At 40.0% G+C, this 18874-nt stretch overlaps 2 protein-coding genes across 22 annotated transcripts in view; both read left to right on the top strand.

Moving 5' to 3' along the window:
• The window catches only part of TpnI (troponin I), a 28165-nt gene extending 19042 nt beyond the window's left edge, over nucleotides 1-9123 (top strand). For 5 of the 20 annotated variants that reach the window (XM_006568684.3, XM_006568685.3, XM_006568683.3 and 2 more), the window contains one exon: nucleotides 2376-3163. In XM_006568684.3, the coding sequence (XP_006568747.1) occupies nucleotides 2376-2441 (66 nt within the window). In that variant the 3' untranslated portion in view covers nucleotides 2442-3163. Of the gene's footprint in view, nucleotides 1-1506; nucleotides 1525-2375; nucleotides 3164-4496; nucleotides 4693-4958; nucleotides 5229-7089; nucleotides 7282-7563; nucleotides 7661-8310 lie in introns of those variants that run through there. The other 15 variants (XM_006568679.3, XM_006568681.3, XM_006568671.3 and 12 more) reach the window with 9 other exon arrangements.
• A 780-nt stretch (nucleotides 9124-9903) lies between these two features.
• LOC102656585 (CD151 antigen) overlaps nucleotides 9904-18874 on the top strand; it is a 67155-nt gene continuing 58184 nt past the window's right edge. Inside the window, exons 1-2 of one of the 2 annotated variants that reach the window (XM_016918098.2) lie at nucleotides 9904-10298; nucleotides 10649-10664. In XM_016918098.2, the coding sequence (XP_016773587.1) occupies nucleotides 9919-10298; nucleotides 10649-10664 (396 nt within the window). In that variant the 5' untranslated portion in view covers nucleotides 9904-9918. The remainder of the gene's footprint in view (nucleotides 10299-10648; nucleotides 10665-18874) is intronic. The other variant, XM_016918099.2, reaches the window with a different exon arrangement.

The following is an 18874-nucleotide window of genomic DNA, read 5'->3' as shown; positions in this document are numbered from 1 at the left end:
TATATTTTCTTTTTTTTTCCTTCGCGTATGGGAACCATACTCGACGAACCGTAGCTCGATCCTCCGCGAATATCGTAGATCCCCCCTCTCTTCTCTTCCATAAAAAACCTGAGATGTGAACGAAGAAGAATGCGATCCTGAGAATTTTATTACGGGGATAACCGATAAGAATGGGTCGAGCTTTATCGAGAATCGTTTCCATTCTGCTCCACTAATTTTTTTTTTTTTCTCTAAGCTCCATCATCTTTTTATACATCCATATATTTTATACAATAGTATATACATATGTAGCGTATATATGCTCAATAATCGGAGGTTATATATACCTTAATTTGCTTTTACTTACGCGTCTACTTCTTCTTATCTCTTTCTTTCCTCTTTCTTTCTCTTTCTCTCACTTTTAACGCCATTTCACATGATTTGACTTTAATTTTAAGCGTTGATAATAATAATAATAATAATAATAATGATGACGATGATGATAAATAACCGGTGAAAAAGACGCGATGTAAAAAAAAAGAAAAAATAATAATAACGAATAAAAAGAAGCAATGTATATAAAAAAAAAAGGTGAGAATGGCTTATACAAAATATATTTAAGACTGACAGAATTTCTTCTTCGTTTCGTACGTAATCGCAGAAGCGCTTTACTCACAAGTGCCTGTTCTATCTCCTTCTCTATCTATCTTTTCTCCTTTCTTTCTCTTCTTTATTTTCTTTTTTTTTCTTCTTCTTCTTCTTCGAATCATTCTTCTTCTCTTTAAAATACTATATTCACCCGTTTCTCTTCGTTTCATTTCGTTTATCTTCTCTTTTTTTTTTTTAAACCCTGTTAATCGGCTCCTTTATTGTACGCAAAGTATACCCTTTTATCGTTTAGGAGAAAAAGGATCGGTGTACAACAACACGTACTACTACAACAACAAGAACAACAAGAACAAGAACAACAACAGAGGATATATAGATCGGAACGAAAACGCGGTGGAAAAGTGTCGCGCGTTGTTTCACTCTTTAACTCAATTAAAACTCTTTCTCCAATAAGCTCTTTTGCAGCTTTAGCCTTCACATCCGCGCATCGTTGTTTCGGCTGCCATGCTTCCAGGCTGTACATGTGTAGTCACATTGTTGTCCCGTCTGAATACTTTTTCTGTCTCGAGCCCGTGCATCGATCATTCGATTTCGAATTAAAAATTTACATTCACATATATATATATATATATGTGTGTGTGTGTGTGTGTGTATATACAAAGAAGAAAGAGATTAAACGAACGATCGATGCACGCCTCGATCTGCGCCATTTTCTTTCTTCGTCGAGCGTGATTCATGATCGATCGTTCGGACGAAGAGCACGAGAAAACGAACGATCCGGGTGGACCTCGAGCGATCGAAGTGAGTCACGATCGACCTCTTAATCTTTAAGTTATTAATTAGTATGTATACGCTCTAATAATTGTCCATGTCTCTTATCTGTCGACTAATGATGTTGCTCTTGCATTATGTTCGCAGAACGCGTCAAAAGATAAGGTAAAGGCTTTAAACGATCAGATCGTAGATCGGCATGCATTTCTTAGTTGTTGAGAGATGAAATAATAATAATAATAATAATAATAGATGCGTGTATTATTGTTAGTAGATAAAGTAGATATTGTACCAGGGATTGTGTGAGAACGAACGAACGCAAGGAAATGTTAAGTAGGATTAGACTAGTAGAATAAACGCTTGCCAAACGCCCCTTTAACGAATACGAATCGCGACGTATGTACATAATTCGTGTTTTTATTAAACGAAGATTAATCTTTTCTCTCTCTATCTCTCTTTCTCTCTATCTCTCTCTCTTCAGCAAGATTTTTGATCTCGTTACTCGAGAAGAATCGAGCGTATCGAGCTTTCCTTTCTTCATCTTTTTTCATCTTTTTCTTTTTTTTTCACGGACACACTTCTCTCGCACCTTTCCCTTTTTTTCTTTTTTTTTCTTTTTCTTCGCTAACATTGTGCACGGCTTTTCAAATAAAGAGAGAAGAATCTAGAGTTTTTAGCACCTCGGTTTGCATTGTAATCGAATTTGAATTTCCAAAGCAAAAGAAAAAAGAAACGATATCGATCATGAACGAACGTAATACCGATCGAATACGAGAGATTTTTAACAATTTTCGGTATTTATTTTGTGAATTTTTCGCGAATATTTTAGCCCCCTCTTCCCCACTCTTACCCCACTGTTCCCGTGAAAATGGCACCCCCGTTACACGCCCTGCTTTGCGAAAGTTTAGCAACCACACAGCTAACCAGCCCGGACCCTGACGTGTGCGAATTTCAATTCGAATTATGTGTTCAATAAACAACGACCGATCTCACGTACGTTTTCTGAAAATTTGCAGAAGAAGCCCGACTGGTCGAAGAAAGGCGAGGAAAAGAAGGTAAAGGAGGAGGAGGTCGAGGCATGAGGCTATTCACGTTTACGCTCGTTCTCGAGAAGTTTTTTTTCGAGAAGGGATCGTCCATCCATCCATCCAGATAACATCTCGCAACAAGCAACAAAGCACTTCCTCATTGCTACTTCTTTTTATTCATTCTTTTTTTCTCTCTCTCTTTCTCTCTCTTCTTTTTTTTCTTCTTCTTGTTGTCTCGATTAACTCGATGAAATATTACGAAAATGTTACAACTCCCGAAATGCACGTATATAGAAAAAAGAAAAGAAAGAGAAAAAAAAAAAAAAGAAAAGAAAAGATGTGTGCCGAGTAATGTTTCGTCCACGATGGATTCCTCGAGATATTTGTATCAAGAGAATTCATCATCCGATATCTTTCGTTTCCCAAGAGTTCTAATCCAAAGAGAGAAATTCAGAATTTTGTGACTGACCGATTTCTTTTTTTTCTTTTTTTTTTTTCTTCTTCTTGTTCTTCTGTTCGTCTACGAGATATATATGTATGTATATATATTTTTTTAAAAAAGGAAACAAAAACCCTGTATCGTTCTCCGTCTCTGTCGATATTTTTTTTTTTTTTTGTACACTGTCAATCCTCACTGTGCATCACTATGTTGATTCGTAATTCTATGTGAACCGGATGAAGGGAGAAATGGAACGTAATTGGAATATAACAAGGAAGGGAAATCGTTACTTAAGATTTATTGTAAATCAAAATATTTAACAACTGATGAAAATACATTGTGGCTGTGTGTTCATTCCCCTATTTCCCACCATCCCAATAGTTTTGTTACTATTTCCGCTTCCTCGTTTCGTTTCGGAATTTTATGTTTCTATGTTTCTTTTCACGATCAAAGGGGACAGTCTTCTTTTTTTTCCTTTTCTCTTCGAGTAAAATAAAGTAAAATAAAAAAATAATTACGGACGTCGCTTTAGAACTGTCGCCTTCGATTAAGTTTATCGTAATTTTTATACAAGAATCGTACGTTCGTCGTATTGGAAACTTTCGTCGAAAGTAGCGTTAATTTCACGTACACGGCTCAATCATCGTGATTATTAAGATTTTTTTTCGCGCGAGAAACGAAATTTTTATCACGTTCGAAGGCTTCGCTTCTCGAAAAGGTTGTAAACACGTCAAAGAGCCAATGAGGCGTGTCGAATGGCGAGGCGTGCAGCGAGTACATTCAACCGAGAAATTTTACGCCACGTCTTACGAATATCGACGATGCCTATATCGTAAGAAAGGTTCTCGAGTTCTAAGTTCTAAGCTCAACGACACGATAGATTGTCGATATCGTTCGATTTAATTTCTCCTTTTTTTTTTTTTTTTCACTCGAGTTTCGCGAGAAGAATAATCCATAGAAATTGAATTTGCAATCGAGAAACGAGCAAACGGTAGGTTGAACATCAATCAAATCTCGCTTAATTACGATTCGCTAAATAGGCTTTTTCGCTTACGTTTCGTTACAATTTGTTCATTGTTTACGGTCATCGTGTTATCCCCTCCAAAATTTTGTCCTTCTCCGGCCGAGAGAATAACGCCATCTGCCGCGATAATCCGTGAGCCAATGTTTTTTTTTCTTCCTTCTCTCTTTTTTACAACGAATTCAGAATTATATTACCCGCGTATAATATTGCGAAACGAAGCTCGTTCGCGCATTCAAATTATCGTGGCAATGTTTATCATTGGAACGGTATTGTTTAATTATCTTGACAATATTCGTTATCGCGAGCGGCCATTGGTTTACATTATCGAATGGCCACGCGCCCTGATGCCAAACTCTACAACGTTGTTGCACAGACACCGTTATTATCATTCGCTCTATAAAAGACGACCTTTAACGCGGCTGAAATATGCACGATGACCGTAAATCGAACGATTTAACGCGGCGCCGTGTAATTTTATCTCGAATCAAATCTCGATCGAGAATAAATCCTCGTTACGACGATTCTTTCTTTCGTTTTTCGTCCGTATTTTCCATTAAAAATTATCGAAAGCATGATTTCTTTGAAGAGTGTTTCGTTCGTGTGAGATTTCGTGGGATAGATAGTATTATTATTGTTCCCCGCGTAGGAGGAACCAGCTCCGCCACCCGAGCCTCCGCAACCAACGCCATCACCGACACCCGCACCTGAAGCCGCTCCAACGCCGTCGCCAGAACCCCCAACGCCATCGCCAACGCCATCGCCGGTACCTCCAGCCGAGCCAGCTCCTCCATCGGAACCTGCTCCACCCGCGGAAGGGGCAGCGCCGCCACCACCCCCAGCAGGTCAGTGCATCGAGCATCCGTTACTCGTTTTCAATAATTTTATTATTTTACGTAGATATAGAATATAGATGTATATAAAACTTTAACTTTCATTATTTTATTCTTTTCTGCGATCTTAATTACGTTTACGTTTTTCATACGACGGGATAACAACGCGAGGGAACCGCTCCATCGTCGAACGGGAGCTGAGACGAACTCTGGCCCTCGCCACCTTAGATTAGAGTAGATGTTAGTTAGCTTAACCCAGGGTGCATGTAATTGTTCAGAAGGTGCACCTGCAGAAGGGGCAGCACCACCGGCGGAGGGGGCGCCACCAGCTGCTCCTGCGGAGGGAGCGGCGCCACCAGCGGAGGGCGCGCCGGCCGCACCTCCCGCCGAAGGGGCACCTCCCGCTGAAAGCGCGCCTCCTGCCGAGGGTGCGCCCCCGCCCGAGGGCGCACCGCCACCGGCGGAAGGGGCACCGCCAGCGGAAGGTGCGCCGCCCGCGGAAGGTGCGCCGCCCGCGGAAGGGGCGCCCGCACCACCATCGACAGAAGGTGATCTCGCCCCACATTTCTCAAACTCGTTTGCGAACGATCCATTTTCCTCTCCCCGCTAACTCCCTTCCCTCTAATCTCGATCCTTTGCGCTAGACTAATCTTTTTCTCGAAAGGGGGAAAGTGTACTTGAATTCCTTAATTCCAACGATTCGTCTCATCTAGTTTGTTAAATTAATCATTAACCTTTTTTTCGAAAGGAACATAAGTGAAATGATTTTGATACATTTATTCCAACGATTTGTCTAATCTTTAATTTGTTAAATAATCATGCTCGATTAACCTTTTTTCGAAAGGAAATAAGTGAAATGATTTTGATACACTTATTCCAACGATTTGTCTAATCTTTAATTTGTTAATGTAATCATGGTCGTCTAACTATCACGTTCTTCTTTTCGAAAGAAGCGTACGTGAAATGATTTTGATACACTTTCTAATAATAAAGAGGAAACGATAAAGATCCGAGGAATCCTATTCACAAATATAATTATTCATTAATTCATTAATTCCAACTGATCTTTAGTTTGTTAAATTAATCACGTTCAACTAATCTTTTTTTCGAAAGAAACATACGTGAAATGATTTTGATACATTTTTCAATAATAAAATAAAGATTCGAGAAATCTATTTATTATAAATACTATACTTATTATTCGTTAATTCGTTAATTCCAATGATTCGTCTGAATTTTATTTTTTCAAAAGAGGGGCAAGTAGCATACTCGAGATACATGAAATAATTTTATATATAAACTTATAGATACACTTCCTAATAATAAAGAGATAAAGATCCGAGGAACTTATTCACATTATTATATAATTATTCATTAATTTATTAATTCCAACTGATTTTTAATTTGTTAAATTAATTATGCTCAATTATTTCTTTTCGAAAGAAGCATGTGTGAAATGATTTTAATACACTTCCTAATAATAAAGAGGAACCGATAAAGATCCGAGGAACTTATTCACAAATACTATACTTATTCATTAATTAGTTAATTCCAACGATTTGTCTGATTTTTATTTTTTCAAAAGGGAGACAAGTAGCATTCTCGAGATACGTGAAATGATTTGGATATGCTTCCTAATAATAAAAAGTTAAAGATTTAAAGAATCTATTGACAAATCCTATACTTATTATTCGTTAATTTGTTAATTCCAATTAAATTAAATCTTTAATTAAATTAATCAACTCAATTTTTTCTCGAAAGGGGGCAAGTAGTATACTCGAGATACGTGAAATGATTTTCATATACTTTCCAATAATAAAAACATAAAAATCCAAAAAACTTATTCACAAATACTATATTTATTCATTAATTCCAACGATTCGTCTGATTTTTATTTTTTCGAAAGGGAGAAAAATAGCATACTCGAGATACGTGAAATGATTTTCATATACTTTCCAATAATAAAAATAATAAAAAGATAAAGATTCGAAACTTATTCACAAATATTATACTTATTCATTAATTCGAACTGATTTTTAATTTGTTAAATTAATCATGCTTAATTAACCTTCTTTTCGAAAAGAGCATACGTGAAATGATTTTAATACACTTCCTAATAATAAATAGATAAAGAAACTTATTCACAAATACTATACTTATTCATTAATTCGTTAATTCCAACTATTTATCTGATTTTTAATTCGTTAAATTAATCACGCTCGACTAACCTTTGTTTCGAAAGAGGGGAAGTAACATACTCGAGATACTCGTGAAATGATTTTGACACAAACTTCCCAACTTCTTGTGTGATGTTTGTGAAACTTGTTAAATTAATCTCGTGTTAATCGATCGAATCGGTGGAGAGTTCGAAGTGCGAAGGGATTGAATTTGTGACTGAATTTACGCAAGGCGCGGCAGCAGCAGCGGCACCACCGGCGGAAGGTGCACCGGCACCGGCACCGCCAGCGGAAGGAACCCCGGCACCACCTCCGGCCGAAGGTGCACCGCCTCCTGCGGAGGGAGCGCCACCTGCAGCGCCAGCCGAGGCTGCCCCAGCTGCGCCCCCAGCGGAAGCTGCGCCGGCACCCCCGCCAGCCGAAGGTAATCCTTTACTCGCCCCCTTTTTAACCGATTACGATTAAGCATTTCGTTCAGGATCAATCGATACTTTCTTCTCTACGCCATTTATCACCGCTGAAATTCAGTTTTTTTTGATCAATTTTCTCTTTGTCTGTCTTTTTGGTAAAATTTGTTTGTAATTCGATTCTTGCTTCGAAAGGCAAACGCGTGTTCACTTTTATTTTTATTTTGTTTCTTTTTTTCTCTCAATGTCGTTGTCCTCGATTTTTTTTAATCCCCCTTTTTTTCAACTTAATTTTCTAGCTAAGGTAATATTACTTTTGAAAGTTACACTGAACGTCAGCCCCGTCATTCGTCCAGTAATTCGTGGTTCGAAGTTCATCACATACGGTATGTTAAGGTATAATGTAATAGGTTGACGTTCCGTTAGTAGAGGACTAAAAATCTAGTCATCAGCCACGTTCGCAGTAACGTTCGCACAAAGGTAGTTTGACTAATCGTATCACGCACACACTCATATACACGAAACGTATGGTGGCGTATCTTGTTGACAGAAGAAACTAAAAACTCGCCACCTCTCTAACGACCAAAGCTTTTACATCTTCTCGACGAATTACGATTCGAGGAGAACTTCTATAATTGTACTTTCTCGCTCTCCAACTTTCCGTAACTTTTTACCGAACGACCAGATAATGACGAAAAATCGGTAACAGTGATCGATTCATTCGGAGGAGAACTTGTACAATAATAGTAATAGTAATAATAATAATAATAATAATAATAATAATAGAGAGGATACCTCTTACAAATCTTCGAAACTTTGACCAAAAGTGGAAGAAGAATTGTTGGATTACTTCGAGAAAGTAACGACCAGCTAAAAGTACTAAAATAAAAAAAGAAAATTACTCGATTAATCCAACGAAAACCAGATCCCTTTCGCGGGGGAAGCTAACGTAGATGAAGAGAGTAATAATTTCCTCCTCCTCTCTCTCATTCTCTCTGCAAGGAATAATAATAATAATAATAATTCCTATCTTCTTTCCTTTTCAGCACCGGCATCGTAACTTCGTCAAAGTTGAAACGGACGAATGGTCAGCTCGCTGCACGATTACCATTCGTTCCATCGTCCGAATTTGCATGAAACGTACACAACGGGCAAGCTAGAGTACGGATATTAAACACAGATACGCGTCGAGCCGTAATCACGCTCGACGAATCATCATGGTTCACGCGTTGCCTTGTCATCACCGTCGTCATCACCGTTCATCGTCATCGTCATCGTCGTCGTTAACCATTATTTTCGTCCCGTTCATACACGCGTCACTCTCAACGTCATCGGTATTCGTCGGTCATGCGTATCTCGAAGAATGGAAGCTTGAAACCGGAGCGAGGAAGATAACAATTGTTGTATGTCGAGGGGGAGGAAAGAAGAGAGGGGGAAAAAGGGATGTTTGTCATTGACGTGTTTTTTTCTTTTTCTTTTTTTTTTTTTTTTTTTCTTCGTACACAAATCGAGAGAATCGTCGCCTGGGAAAATTTTCCACCCCACCGTTTGTTTATTTTATCCTCCTAATATTACAGGAGGAAAATAAATAAACCGTGTTTGTTCTAAGGGGGTGGAAGTGGTCTTAAGCCATAAGGCTCACGTTCCTACTATTGAATTTTCCATCGATTGAAATCGAACGAAAACTAAATAAAACGAGATAAATAAAATATGTGCAGTTATGCTTATCGCGATATTTTTATGTAAATAATAATATTATAATACGACGCGTTTTATCGAAGATTAATACAAATGTTTTATCAACACTTCCTTACACGAGTTGATTGGATTTCGTAATAAAAAAATCTTTTTTCTGCGACTACCGATTATTCAATTATTCTCCATAATTACTCCCTCCTTTTTTATTTTCGTTAATTATTTTCGAGCGATTACGTTTCCGCTCCCTTGATTAATAAAACGAGACCCGGAGGCTTTGATTTTCTCGCTCCGAGCCTTTATTTGGGAATTTGCTGTTTCCCGCTTTATTATCGTATTGGGGTTGATAGCGATCATTTGTTTATGTTGCTCACTGTCATGTGTTTTGCTAATCCCTTTGTTGCTTTGTCTCTCGACGAGTATACAAGTAACGGGGAACAATAGACGCTCCCTACATAATAGAATTTACGTGGGTTAGTCTTATTGTGAATCGGTCTTCCCCCCCTGTTTACCGTGTTGTCAACGCAATCGATTTCCCGACTATCGAGATAAATTACTACGGTTAAGCGTATCGTAATTTAACAATATTCCACCAGTTGAAATGTTTCATACAATTCCGGCTAAGCGGAATCATCGTTATTTTCAATTTATATTTGCCAAAAGGTATTATTAGTCATGGATAAACAATGTATGATACATCCGAATAGACGAGTAGTGATTTTACGTAAACTAGACAAATATCCCTAGCTACCCGCCGTTTGAGAGAAAAAAGATATCTAGTGATTTTTTTGTTCGAACGAACGAAATCGACTTTTCACGTATCTACGTACGTTTCGTGAGTGAATACGACAGCTCGAAAATGACCACGTAATATCCTCGTATTCATCTCCGAGCTGTAAGACTGACAGATACAGAATGTAGAGTCGTTAAGCCGCGCGTAATTCGAAACTCGAGGTCGTATGCGTAGCGGTAAGCCAGCGGGCACGGCCAGTCAGTCGCGCTCCAGCCGTCGCGGTGGAAGGTGTTCGTCGCGCCTCTCTCTCTTCTCTCACTTTCGTGCGTACTACCTTCGTTTCCTATTTCATACCAAAACAAATGGATTGTCGTTGCCCCCACGTGACGCGTTGTGCGAACGTATCAGTGTTATCCCGCTTGTCCACCCGATAAATCAAGTGTGTCCTTCGTGGTGGATCGAACTCATTTGTGCGAACAAGTTGCTGCGTTACGCAATCTCTTCGTTGATTCGCGGCACGCGGGAAACTCTACAAACTTGCGGTGAATCTTCCTCGCGCCGTGTTTATTTTTTTGCTGTCACGCGGTCGTCCCGAGAACGCGCTCGGTAAGTCGATGTTTATTACTCGATTGAAAAGAGGTTATTTGCGCGACGCGTTCTTGTCAGGGTTATGGTGGAAATACGCGGGAATTTAGAACGCAAAAAGCAGAAAAAAATGGCGACCGTTGTTTTGACACGTGTTTCACACCGTTTGTATATCACATATTATTTTATTATTCTCATCGCTTGTTGCAATAAGATATGTTCAATATGTTTAATATATCGTTGATACGCGATAATTTTTTCCAATTTATAAGGATTGTTTATATTCTTCCATTGCTTGCGTTCTATAATCTTGCAAGTGTTGATACTTCGAAATAATCGTATGTAAATCAATATGTACGAAACGTTTGTAGCACATTATCGAGACACGTAAGTACAGTCGTTTTTACAAACAATATATTTTAATAAAATATTTAAAGGAGAAGACGAAATAAAGTACCAATAAGAACGAATTATAGAAAAATTCTCATATTATCGATCTTGTTCGCGCGTGTGTGCGTAGTCTTGTAGTTTCGATAAACTTTCGGTCGGACTTTGTCACTTCGTTTGAACGAAATGCAAATAAATCTTGCATGATCGATTAGGTCGAACGATACGAGTTCGTTAAATTAGCGGAACGCTCGACAGACTTGTTTTGACAGTCATAGAAAGAATTCCGCCTGTTCGTTCCGGTCATACCGGTTCCCATGGCGTAAAGCCTATGAAGGAGGCGTAGGATAGGATAACAGGAGCGAGTGTGACGAATGGATCCGTGAAAAAGAGAGCAACAGAGGATCAGAGAGAACGGGTCAACCGACGACAAGAAATCCGACGTGCGACACTATAGATATTTCTCGTCCCGCAAGATGATCGTGCTAATACATATTGGCTATCGTGCCGGTTCGTTTTGAGGTTAACTTCGTTCTTTTTTATCGACCTAGCGGAGGCTGCTTCGATTGCGTCTCGTAATTTGCTTCGTTAAAGCAGCTACTATGGCATACTATTTTGAACTTTAATTCGCGCGATGTTCTCGAAATAAGATAATAAAGAAAAAAATCAACCATATTATCAATCAACTTGACGTGAAATTTGTCCAAAGTTTCTCGAAGCGGAAAGTAAGCGAAGCGTTAAAACGAAAACATTTGAAAAACTATCGTGTTACGATATAAATTACTTTAAAAAGCATTTTCTCAAAGTTTGTTTCGTTTTAAAATATGGAACTACTTTTATAAAAAAATTGCAAGATCGTTGCCTCTGGTGATTGTGATTCTTAGTTATAACAGCTATCTGGATATCTATCAGAGATCGTCAAGGTAGTTTGAATTCCAGACGGATAGTTGTGGTTTCGCGACTCGTCCACTAAGTGAATCGCACGTAGAACGGTTCAGTCAAGGTTGAAGTAGTTTTCTCGTTACTTAAAGTACCAACTTATGTCCTCCGCTCGACAGATTTAACGCGCTCTTTTACCTTCTTTCGTATTCAAACCGACCAAGAGAACCGACCGCATGAATATTTCCACTTCGACTCTGTCGTGGTACGTCATGCTGTTTCACGATTTTCCTCGCGGATCTGATACACGATACAATACTTTCGTTCGTATACGTTTTCCAAGTATTTTATGATCGTATAATAATAACGGTAATATATTTTCTGTGTGCAATCTGGGGTAGGTTTGCGAGTAACGTGCCTAATAAATTAACTCGGAATCTTCGACAATAACGAACGAGATTATTCGAAGAGAAATTTGAAAAAAAATTTTGCGCACCAGTGTTTCTCAACCTCTTTTACCTGAGATAAATAACTCGCGATTATTCTCTCTTCGTTGTAAAATTTTCTATGCTCGAATATAATTGCGAGTAAAAGTAACCGTTGTTTCCTCCTTGATTTACGAGCCAACGTTGGATATCCGTGCCGTACGAAAGCAACCTTTTCCTTATCGGTAGGTTTTACACGTGAAACGTAAACGCGCGTTATCGACCATTTTGATTATACAAAACTATGTTAATATCTTACCCGATAGACGAACATTTAGGCCAAAGCAAACACTGCTTATCTTCCCTCGCTCCTCCAAATCTATCTATATTTCGCGTTTCGAACGAAAATTATCTTCGCACGATTTTTCTTCTCGACTTTATTGCCCCGATATATCTAAAATAGGAAATAGATCCCGGAAGGAAATTAGCCAGCCTGGGCTCGCGCGTACCGCTTTCAATTTAGGATTAAGAGCACTCACCGTTATTGGTGGCTAGACACGAGACTCTGTCCTTGCGTTTTGAGGTTACGATACGTCGATGGTTCTCCAATTACTCGAGGCGCACGATCGTCTCCCACGTTGGACGTGTATCGAGGATACAAGAATAGAATCGATCTGTATACGCGTTATTTACATAGTATCCCTTGTTTCCCTCTTCGATTATTATTAATTGGAATTACCTTGTGTATTTCCGTGCTCTCCTCACGAGCTTCGATCCGAGGGGATAATTTTAAGAAATAGATATCGGAACACGTTTTGCAAATAAGATAAGTGACTCTCGTTTGAATATCAGCCACATTTCCAGCCGTCTCGAACCAACAGATCGGACGTTGCGTCTATATATATATGGTAACGATTTCTGCGAGCACACACAGAACGCTCCTATTCCGAGTGTCGAGTGTTTCGTTATCACTGTTATCACTCACTATACCTTACGTATATCTACACGTTTCCGCTTTGTATTGCAGGAATACATAAGAGCTTTATAATAATTATGAAATATTAAAATTGATTTCATCAAGATTCTCCAAAATTCAAGAATGAATGAATCGGCCAATAAAGTAGCAAAGTTAAGAAAAATTAAGATTTCTCCGGATATCATTTTAATCAAGCATAGCCTTCCTTCTGAACGTTATTTTCGTTCGAAAAACTCGGTCGAAACGAAGAGAGAAAATTCGCAGGAAGAAAGGAGGGTTGCTCTAACGAGAGCAATTAAACGTAGAGCTATCCCGCCTCGAACGAGCCAATTTCGGAACCAGCGACGTTGGAATATTGTTCAACCGCCATTTTCCGTCTTATTGAATCGGTTACCGAGATCGACAAGCGTGTCAACATGATCACGCTCGAGTTTGCAACATCCTAGGAAGCAAAAGGGAGGGGAGAAATAACGACGCATATTTAAACGTGTGCGGCGTAAACGTCGGGCAATGATGTAATCTTCGATTGGTTGGAAAAAAAGGAACGCGAGAATATTTATAAGCGAGCAGCGGACTTTGACGTGCTCCTTTGCGCAGTACGTGATCGCGGTCCCGCCGTTATCCGAGAACGTAAGCGAAATCGAACGCGTTATTGCCGCGCTCTGCTTTTTCGCCATTTTTCTCTCTCTCTCTCCTTCTTCTTTTTTAACCGCTCTTCCGTAGCTGGATTCGTACAACGACACAGTTAGAAAGAAAGTTAGGAATTTTAGAAAAAGCATAATTTTCTTCTTCCTTTTTTTCCTTTCCTTTTCTTCATTAAAAATTGAATCAACTTAATCGTTACTTGGCGCGCAAATTCGTTGGAGAATTAAATGGAAGATGATCAAATATTATTTTGAGCGTGTGCAAGCGTCGTTTACGATCGATAGATCGCGAATGTTTCTGAAATAAGCTCGCGGTTGAAACGGTTAGCTTGTGCGACTGGGTCGAGTTTATCGCGACAGGAAGCGGGCCATTACGATCAAGTATTTGGCGAGCAATTTTACGATCGATCGAGAAATTAATTAAACCGGACGATTCGATGGAGGAAGTGGAGGAGGAGGAGGAAGGGGAGAGAGTAGGTTTATTATTGGTTTATTATTGGAAAGGGATCGATATTAATTTTTACATCCGGTCGGCACGCGTCGAATAATTTAATAGGCGATTCTCATTCGAGCTTCTTTCTCGAATATCGCTATCTATCGGTGGCTGGCTCGAATTCATCTGGTTAATTACGCTTAATAAGTCCCTTACGTATCGAGAAATAGGCTCCCTCTCCTTAAATCTGCTCGATCCGGCTCGAGCATTGCCTTAAAAAGGGAATGTTCGTCGTGCCCTCCCCTCCCTCTACGCCACCCTATATCTCTCTCTCCACCCTTTGCCCGCCACACTTTTCGCCGAATGCAAATTTGCCGCACGAACGAGCGGACCAGTTCCCTTCTCTTGGCCTATGCCGCCAATTAAAACACTCCTTTTCGAGCGAGTTGGGATTCAGAAACTCGGCTCTCCGAGGGATAAAAGAGAAAAGAAAATTCGCTCGAAAGGAAGGAGAGAATGTTGCCTCCTTTTTCTTCTTCTTTTTACGGGAGGATCGGTATTTATTCGCGTCGCGTTTGACGAGGATCGAGTGAAATTTTTGGATTGAAAATTATCGGACGAAACGTGATAAGCGATGATGCGACGAAGGAGGAGGCGCGGTTTTTTAGAAAAAAGATGAGAAGGGAACGTCAATAGCTCGACACGTGTCCCGTTACATCCGGTTCGGGCAAAAAGCGTCTCGCTATTCATTCGTGGGAAAAGAGAGATGTCTCTGGATTGCAAATTTCACGTGGTACGTCGGTTTGCTCATTAGCACTTTGCCAGCTTCTGGAAAAGGGAGGGAGACAATTGAGAGGGAGTCGTTTCACGAAATGTCGAGGGACGAGATTCTTTTTTATCTATTATCGTTATTAATCATTCCTCTCATTCGGTCTTGATTTACATAAACGAAATTTTTAATCTTCGTAGCAAGGAGATTCTTCTTACAATTTTTGCCCAATGCAATTCGTAATTGTTAAAATAATTCTATCATTTATTCTACAGCGTTAACGTAGAATAAAATTCGTCCCTTTACTTCGAACGAAACAAAACATTGGATTAAGACAAAATTGTAGACTCTTTCTTCACAAAAATCACAAAAATATTCGACTTGGAAGGATCCTTTCTGTTTCAAGATTTTCAATTGGAATTTCGAAAAGGCAAAAATACATTGCGGAAATCGTAAATCGGTTAATAGGCGTTTCTCTTGATTAGGTTAGGTTAGGTTAGGTTAGGTTAGGTTTAACCTATTATCGTTATTAATCATTCCTCTCATTCCGTCTTGATTTACATAAACGAAATTTTTAATCTTCGTAGCAAGGAGATTCTTCTTACAATTTTTGTCCAATGCAATTCGTAATTGTTAAAATAATTCTATCATTTATTCTACAGCGTTAACGTAGAATAAAATTTATTACTTCTTTACTTCGAATGAAACAAAATATTGGATTAAGACAAAATTGCAGACTTTTTCTTCACAAAAATCACAAAAATACCCGACTTGGAAGGATCCTTTCCGCTTCAAGATTTTCAATTGGAACTTCGAAAAGGCAAAAATACATTGCGGAAATCGTAAATCGGTTAATAGGCGTTTCTCTCGATTAGGATCGTTTTTCAAACGATCCTAACAAGTTTTCGACGCGCGTCTCGGAGAGCTCGTAAATAATAATGAAACGGGGGTAATTGAAAGGAAGGAGGTGGATACGGATATACGGCGTGGGTGTCCGTTAAACGAAAGCAAAGGTCACGCTCCCGTTCGCGAGGAAACAAGGAACGCCGTTGTAATTGATTCGCTTGATAGATGTGACATCGACGCGCGGCGCACGCACGCCGCCGGATCGCTGGCAACCAGTCGCCGCCGCAGCAGCCGCTTATCGTCCCTCTAAAAATAATTATTTAACGAGCGCCGTTCCCGTTTCTGCGCGCCACCAATTCCGCCAAGAAAACACGCTTCGCCTGTTTCTCGGCCGCGATTCGAGGAAACATCGATATCGAGGAAACTCGATCCAGTTCGATTGAATTGCGATCGATTGATTGCCGGGATCCGTCGCTGCATGTAAAATTTTAGATCAAATTCTCTTCCATAGATGCATCCTTAATCCCCGCTAATTCCTTCCAAAATCATTATATTCTGAAATGGAAAAAAGAAATGGAGAAATATTATCGGCAAAGTATAATTAAGAGCAAAGAAATTTTATCATCGTACAATCTTCAGATATTTAGAAACATCTCGTTCCAAAATATCCGAATTCCTTCTCCAAGGTGCGTAATACTCGTGTAAACGGTGGGACTCGACATTCCTCGAGGCGTTTCGTCAGGCGAGAAAAAGGAAGGGGAAAGGGAGGGGAAAAAAGAAATTTGTTCACGAGAGATCTCTCGTTTGAGAAAGACACGCAGTGGCGTGGGCGCGTGCCCGTGCACCTTTTAAGGCGCTCATAGAACCCCTTCTTCCTTCTCTCTGCACAAACTCTCGGAAAACTTGCCCCCAACTTTTTCTTCTCTCCGAGAAAGAATTGCATTCCATTTCCAAATCCTTCTCCCCGAAATTCGTTGCCTCCCGAAATTTAATTTATAAATAATATTTTTATTCTAATTTATAAAGCTTCTAACTTTAACTTTAGACTTAGAAAATCTATATTTCTTTATTTATATAGTTTAAAAAAAACATTATATTTTCAATAATAAAAACAATTAAATTTAATTTATAAATAATCTTTTAAAAATAAAATAAAATATTATTATACAATAAGCTAAATAGAGCTTACAGGTTCATACTCTGTCGATAAATTAAGAACGTTTGTTTCACGTTTATTTCCCTTTTCTTTTTATTTCCGCCACGTTTCCTGCCCCATTGTTCCATTGGCCGCGATTCTTTTTTCGAGGGGAACTGATCATTGTCCCGAGAGAGGAGGGAGGGAAGGGAATGTCGATTTTGCGTCCGACTGCACTTCACGGTCGCGCGATCGTCATCGTGAATGGACGGATCGGGCGACGAACGGAATACGAATACGCGGGGCACGCGCCTCGACGATATCCGTCCAAGGAGAGAGGCATATTAGGAAGATGGACCGCGTCCAGACGCGTCAGCTGCCCATTAATCGTGCTCTCGTACCGTATTCGAAAGAGGCTCTCGAACGCACGTCTCTCTCTTTCTCCTTTTCTCTCTCTGGAAAATAAGAGAGACGTCTGAAAATCGAAATACGTGAAATAAATATCTATATTTTAAAATTTTAGAAGAGGACGATATCCTATCGATTTATTCGGTTCGTGAGATAGAAATATCAGAAAGATGTTAATTGGCCGATTGTTATTACAAAAGAATAGGTGAAGAATTTGGAAGAAATATAACGTAAATCAGAAGTTTTAATTATTCTTCTCGCGGGTCTATTTCCTTTTCTTTTTTTGAATTATTATTTGGCGCGTGAAATTTCGTATTCTTCGAAAAAATTCACGATTCAAAGAAGAGGGAAAGAAGGAGGGAAATAGCAGTTACAATACGAATTTCTCGTTATTTATGACGATTACGAGGTGGCGCGATACTTTTGGAACGAATGGCTGGTAGGGGAGCGTGCAATTCTCTCCTAGGAGAAGGAGCTAGGTACAGCGAGGGGCATTTGTACCTGCTCTGGAAATAAAGCCTGTCGAGATTTCTGTGAAAGGAGGGAGAATTACGTGCTCGAGCGGGTCCCATAATCTGCAGGTACTCGAAGGTGGGGCAACGCCATTCCTAGGATCCAACCGTGGGATTATAATTCGTGGAGCAAGGGACCCGTACCAAAACTCGTCCACGTCGACGGGACGCTCCAGGATGGTTTCAATTTTCGCGCAATTTTCAATTTCCAGCCTTGACAATCTCCTTTGTTCCACGGACGAGAGGAGCAAGTCTCGAGAAAAGTTTCGAGAGGATGCGTGAAAGAACTCGCTATTCTACTTTCCTTAGGGAAATCCTCTCCACCGGGAGCTTCTCGACGAAGTTGGGCGCAAGAGACGTTAACGGCGCTTGTTTTAATCAAAAAGTGGCGCGACAATCCCCGAGAAAAAGCTCTCCTCGACGTTGTTGGATAACGCGCGATTCGAATGCGCGGGCACGAGGCAGTCGAGGCGAAAATAGAGCGGTGCACGTCTGAAAACGTGGCGCAATGATCCAAATAAGCGGGAGAGAAATGTCGTGAAAGTAGCTCGTTAAAAGGCCGAATCACGTACGGTGATTTTTATCATCGAGTCGCACGGTTGGAAGCTGTCGTCGCGTGACGAGGCGACTCTGTCCCGCGCCGTTCCACGGCACGCGTGTTAAAACAAGCGTCGGGACAAGCACTTCTCGAGGAAGAGGAGAAAACACGCTAGTTTCCGTATAAAGGCGTCAGAAGGAAGTTGGAGGAGGCACGCTGGCTTCATTAGCTCCGCTGCATACGTTCAATCTTAATTAAACCTCGTCCGCTTTGGAACCGGCCGATTAAAACCGATCCCATCCAAAAGCTCTCCGAAAAAAGAATCGATAATCGTTTCAACAACGTCTCGAGGTTACTCGACGTGGAATGGAATTGCTCGCAACGGTAAATTTGCAGCTTTGACGTTTTGTTTTCTCGTTTTCGTTTTGTCGAAAACACCTATTCGTGGCGACCTATTTCAATCATTTTTACCGATATATAGCAGTTGTTCCGCTCCAGAACACGCGAAGAAGAAATCGATCGAGATAGCGAGTCGATCGACGATATAACACGGGGTGTCCGATTCCCCCGTGATAAATTTTCCCGCTCATCCTTGATACAATGTCCGATACTACGGGAGAGATGGTTTCCGCTCTCTAATTAGTG

The sequence above is a fragment of the Apis mellifera genome, linkage group LG2, assembly GCF_003254395.2.
Source record: "Apis mellifera strain DH4 linkage group LG2, Amel_HAv3.1, whole genome shotgun sequence".
NCBI lineage: Eukaryota > Metazoa > Arthropoda > Insecta > Hymenoptera > Apidae > Apis > Apis mellifera.
Note: the sequence above shows the minus strand (reverse complement) of the source record. Positions and strands in the feature narration are given on the sequence as shown.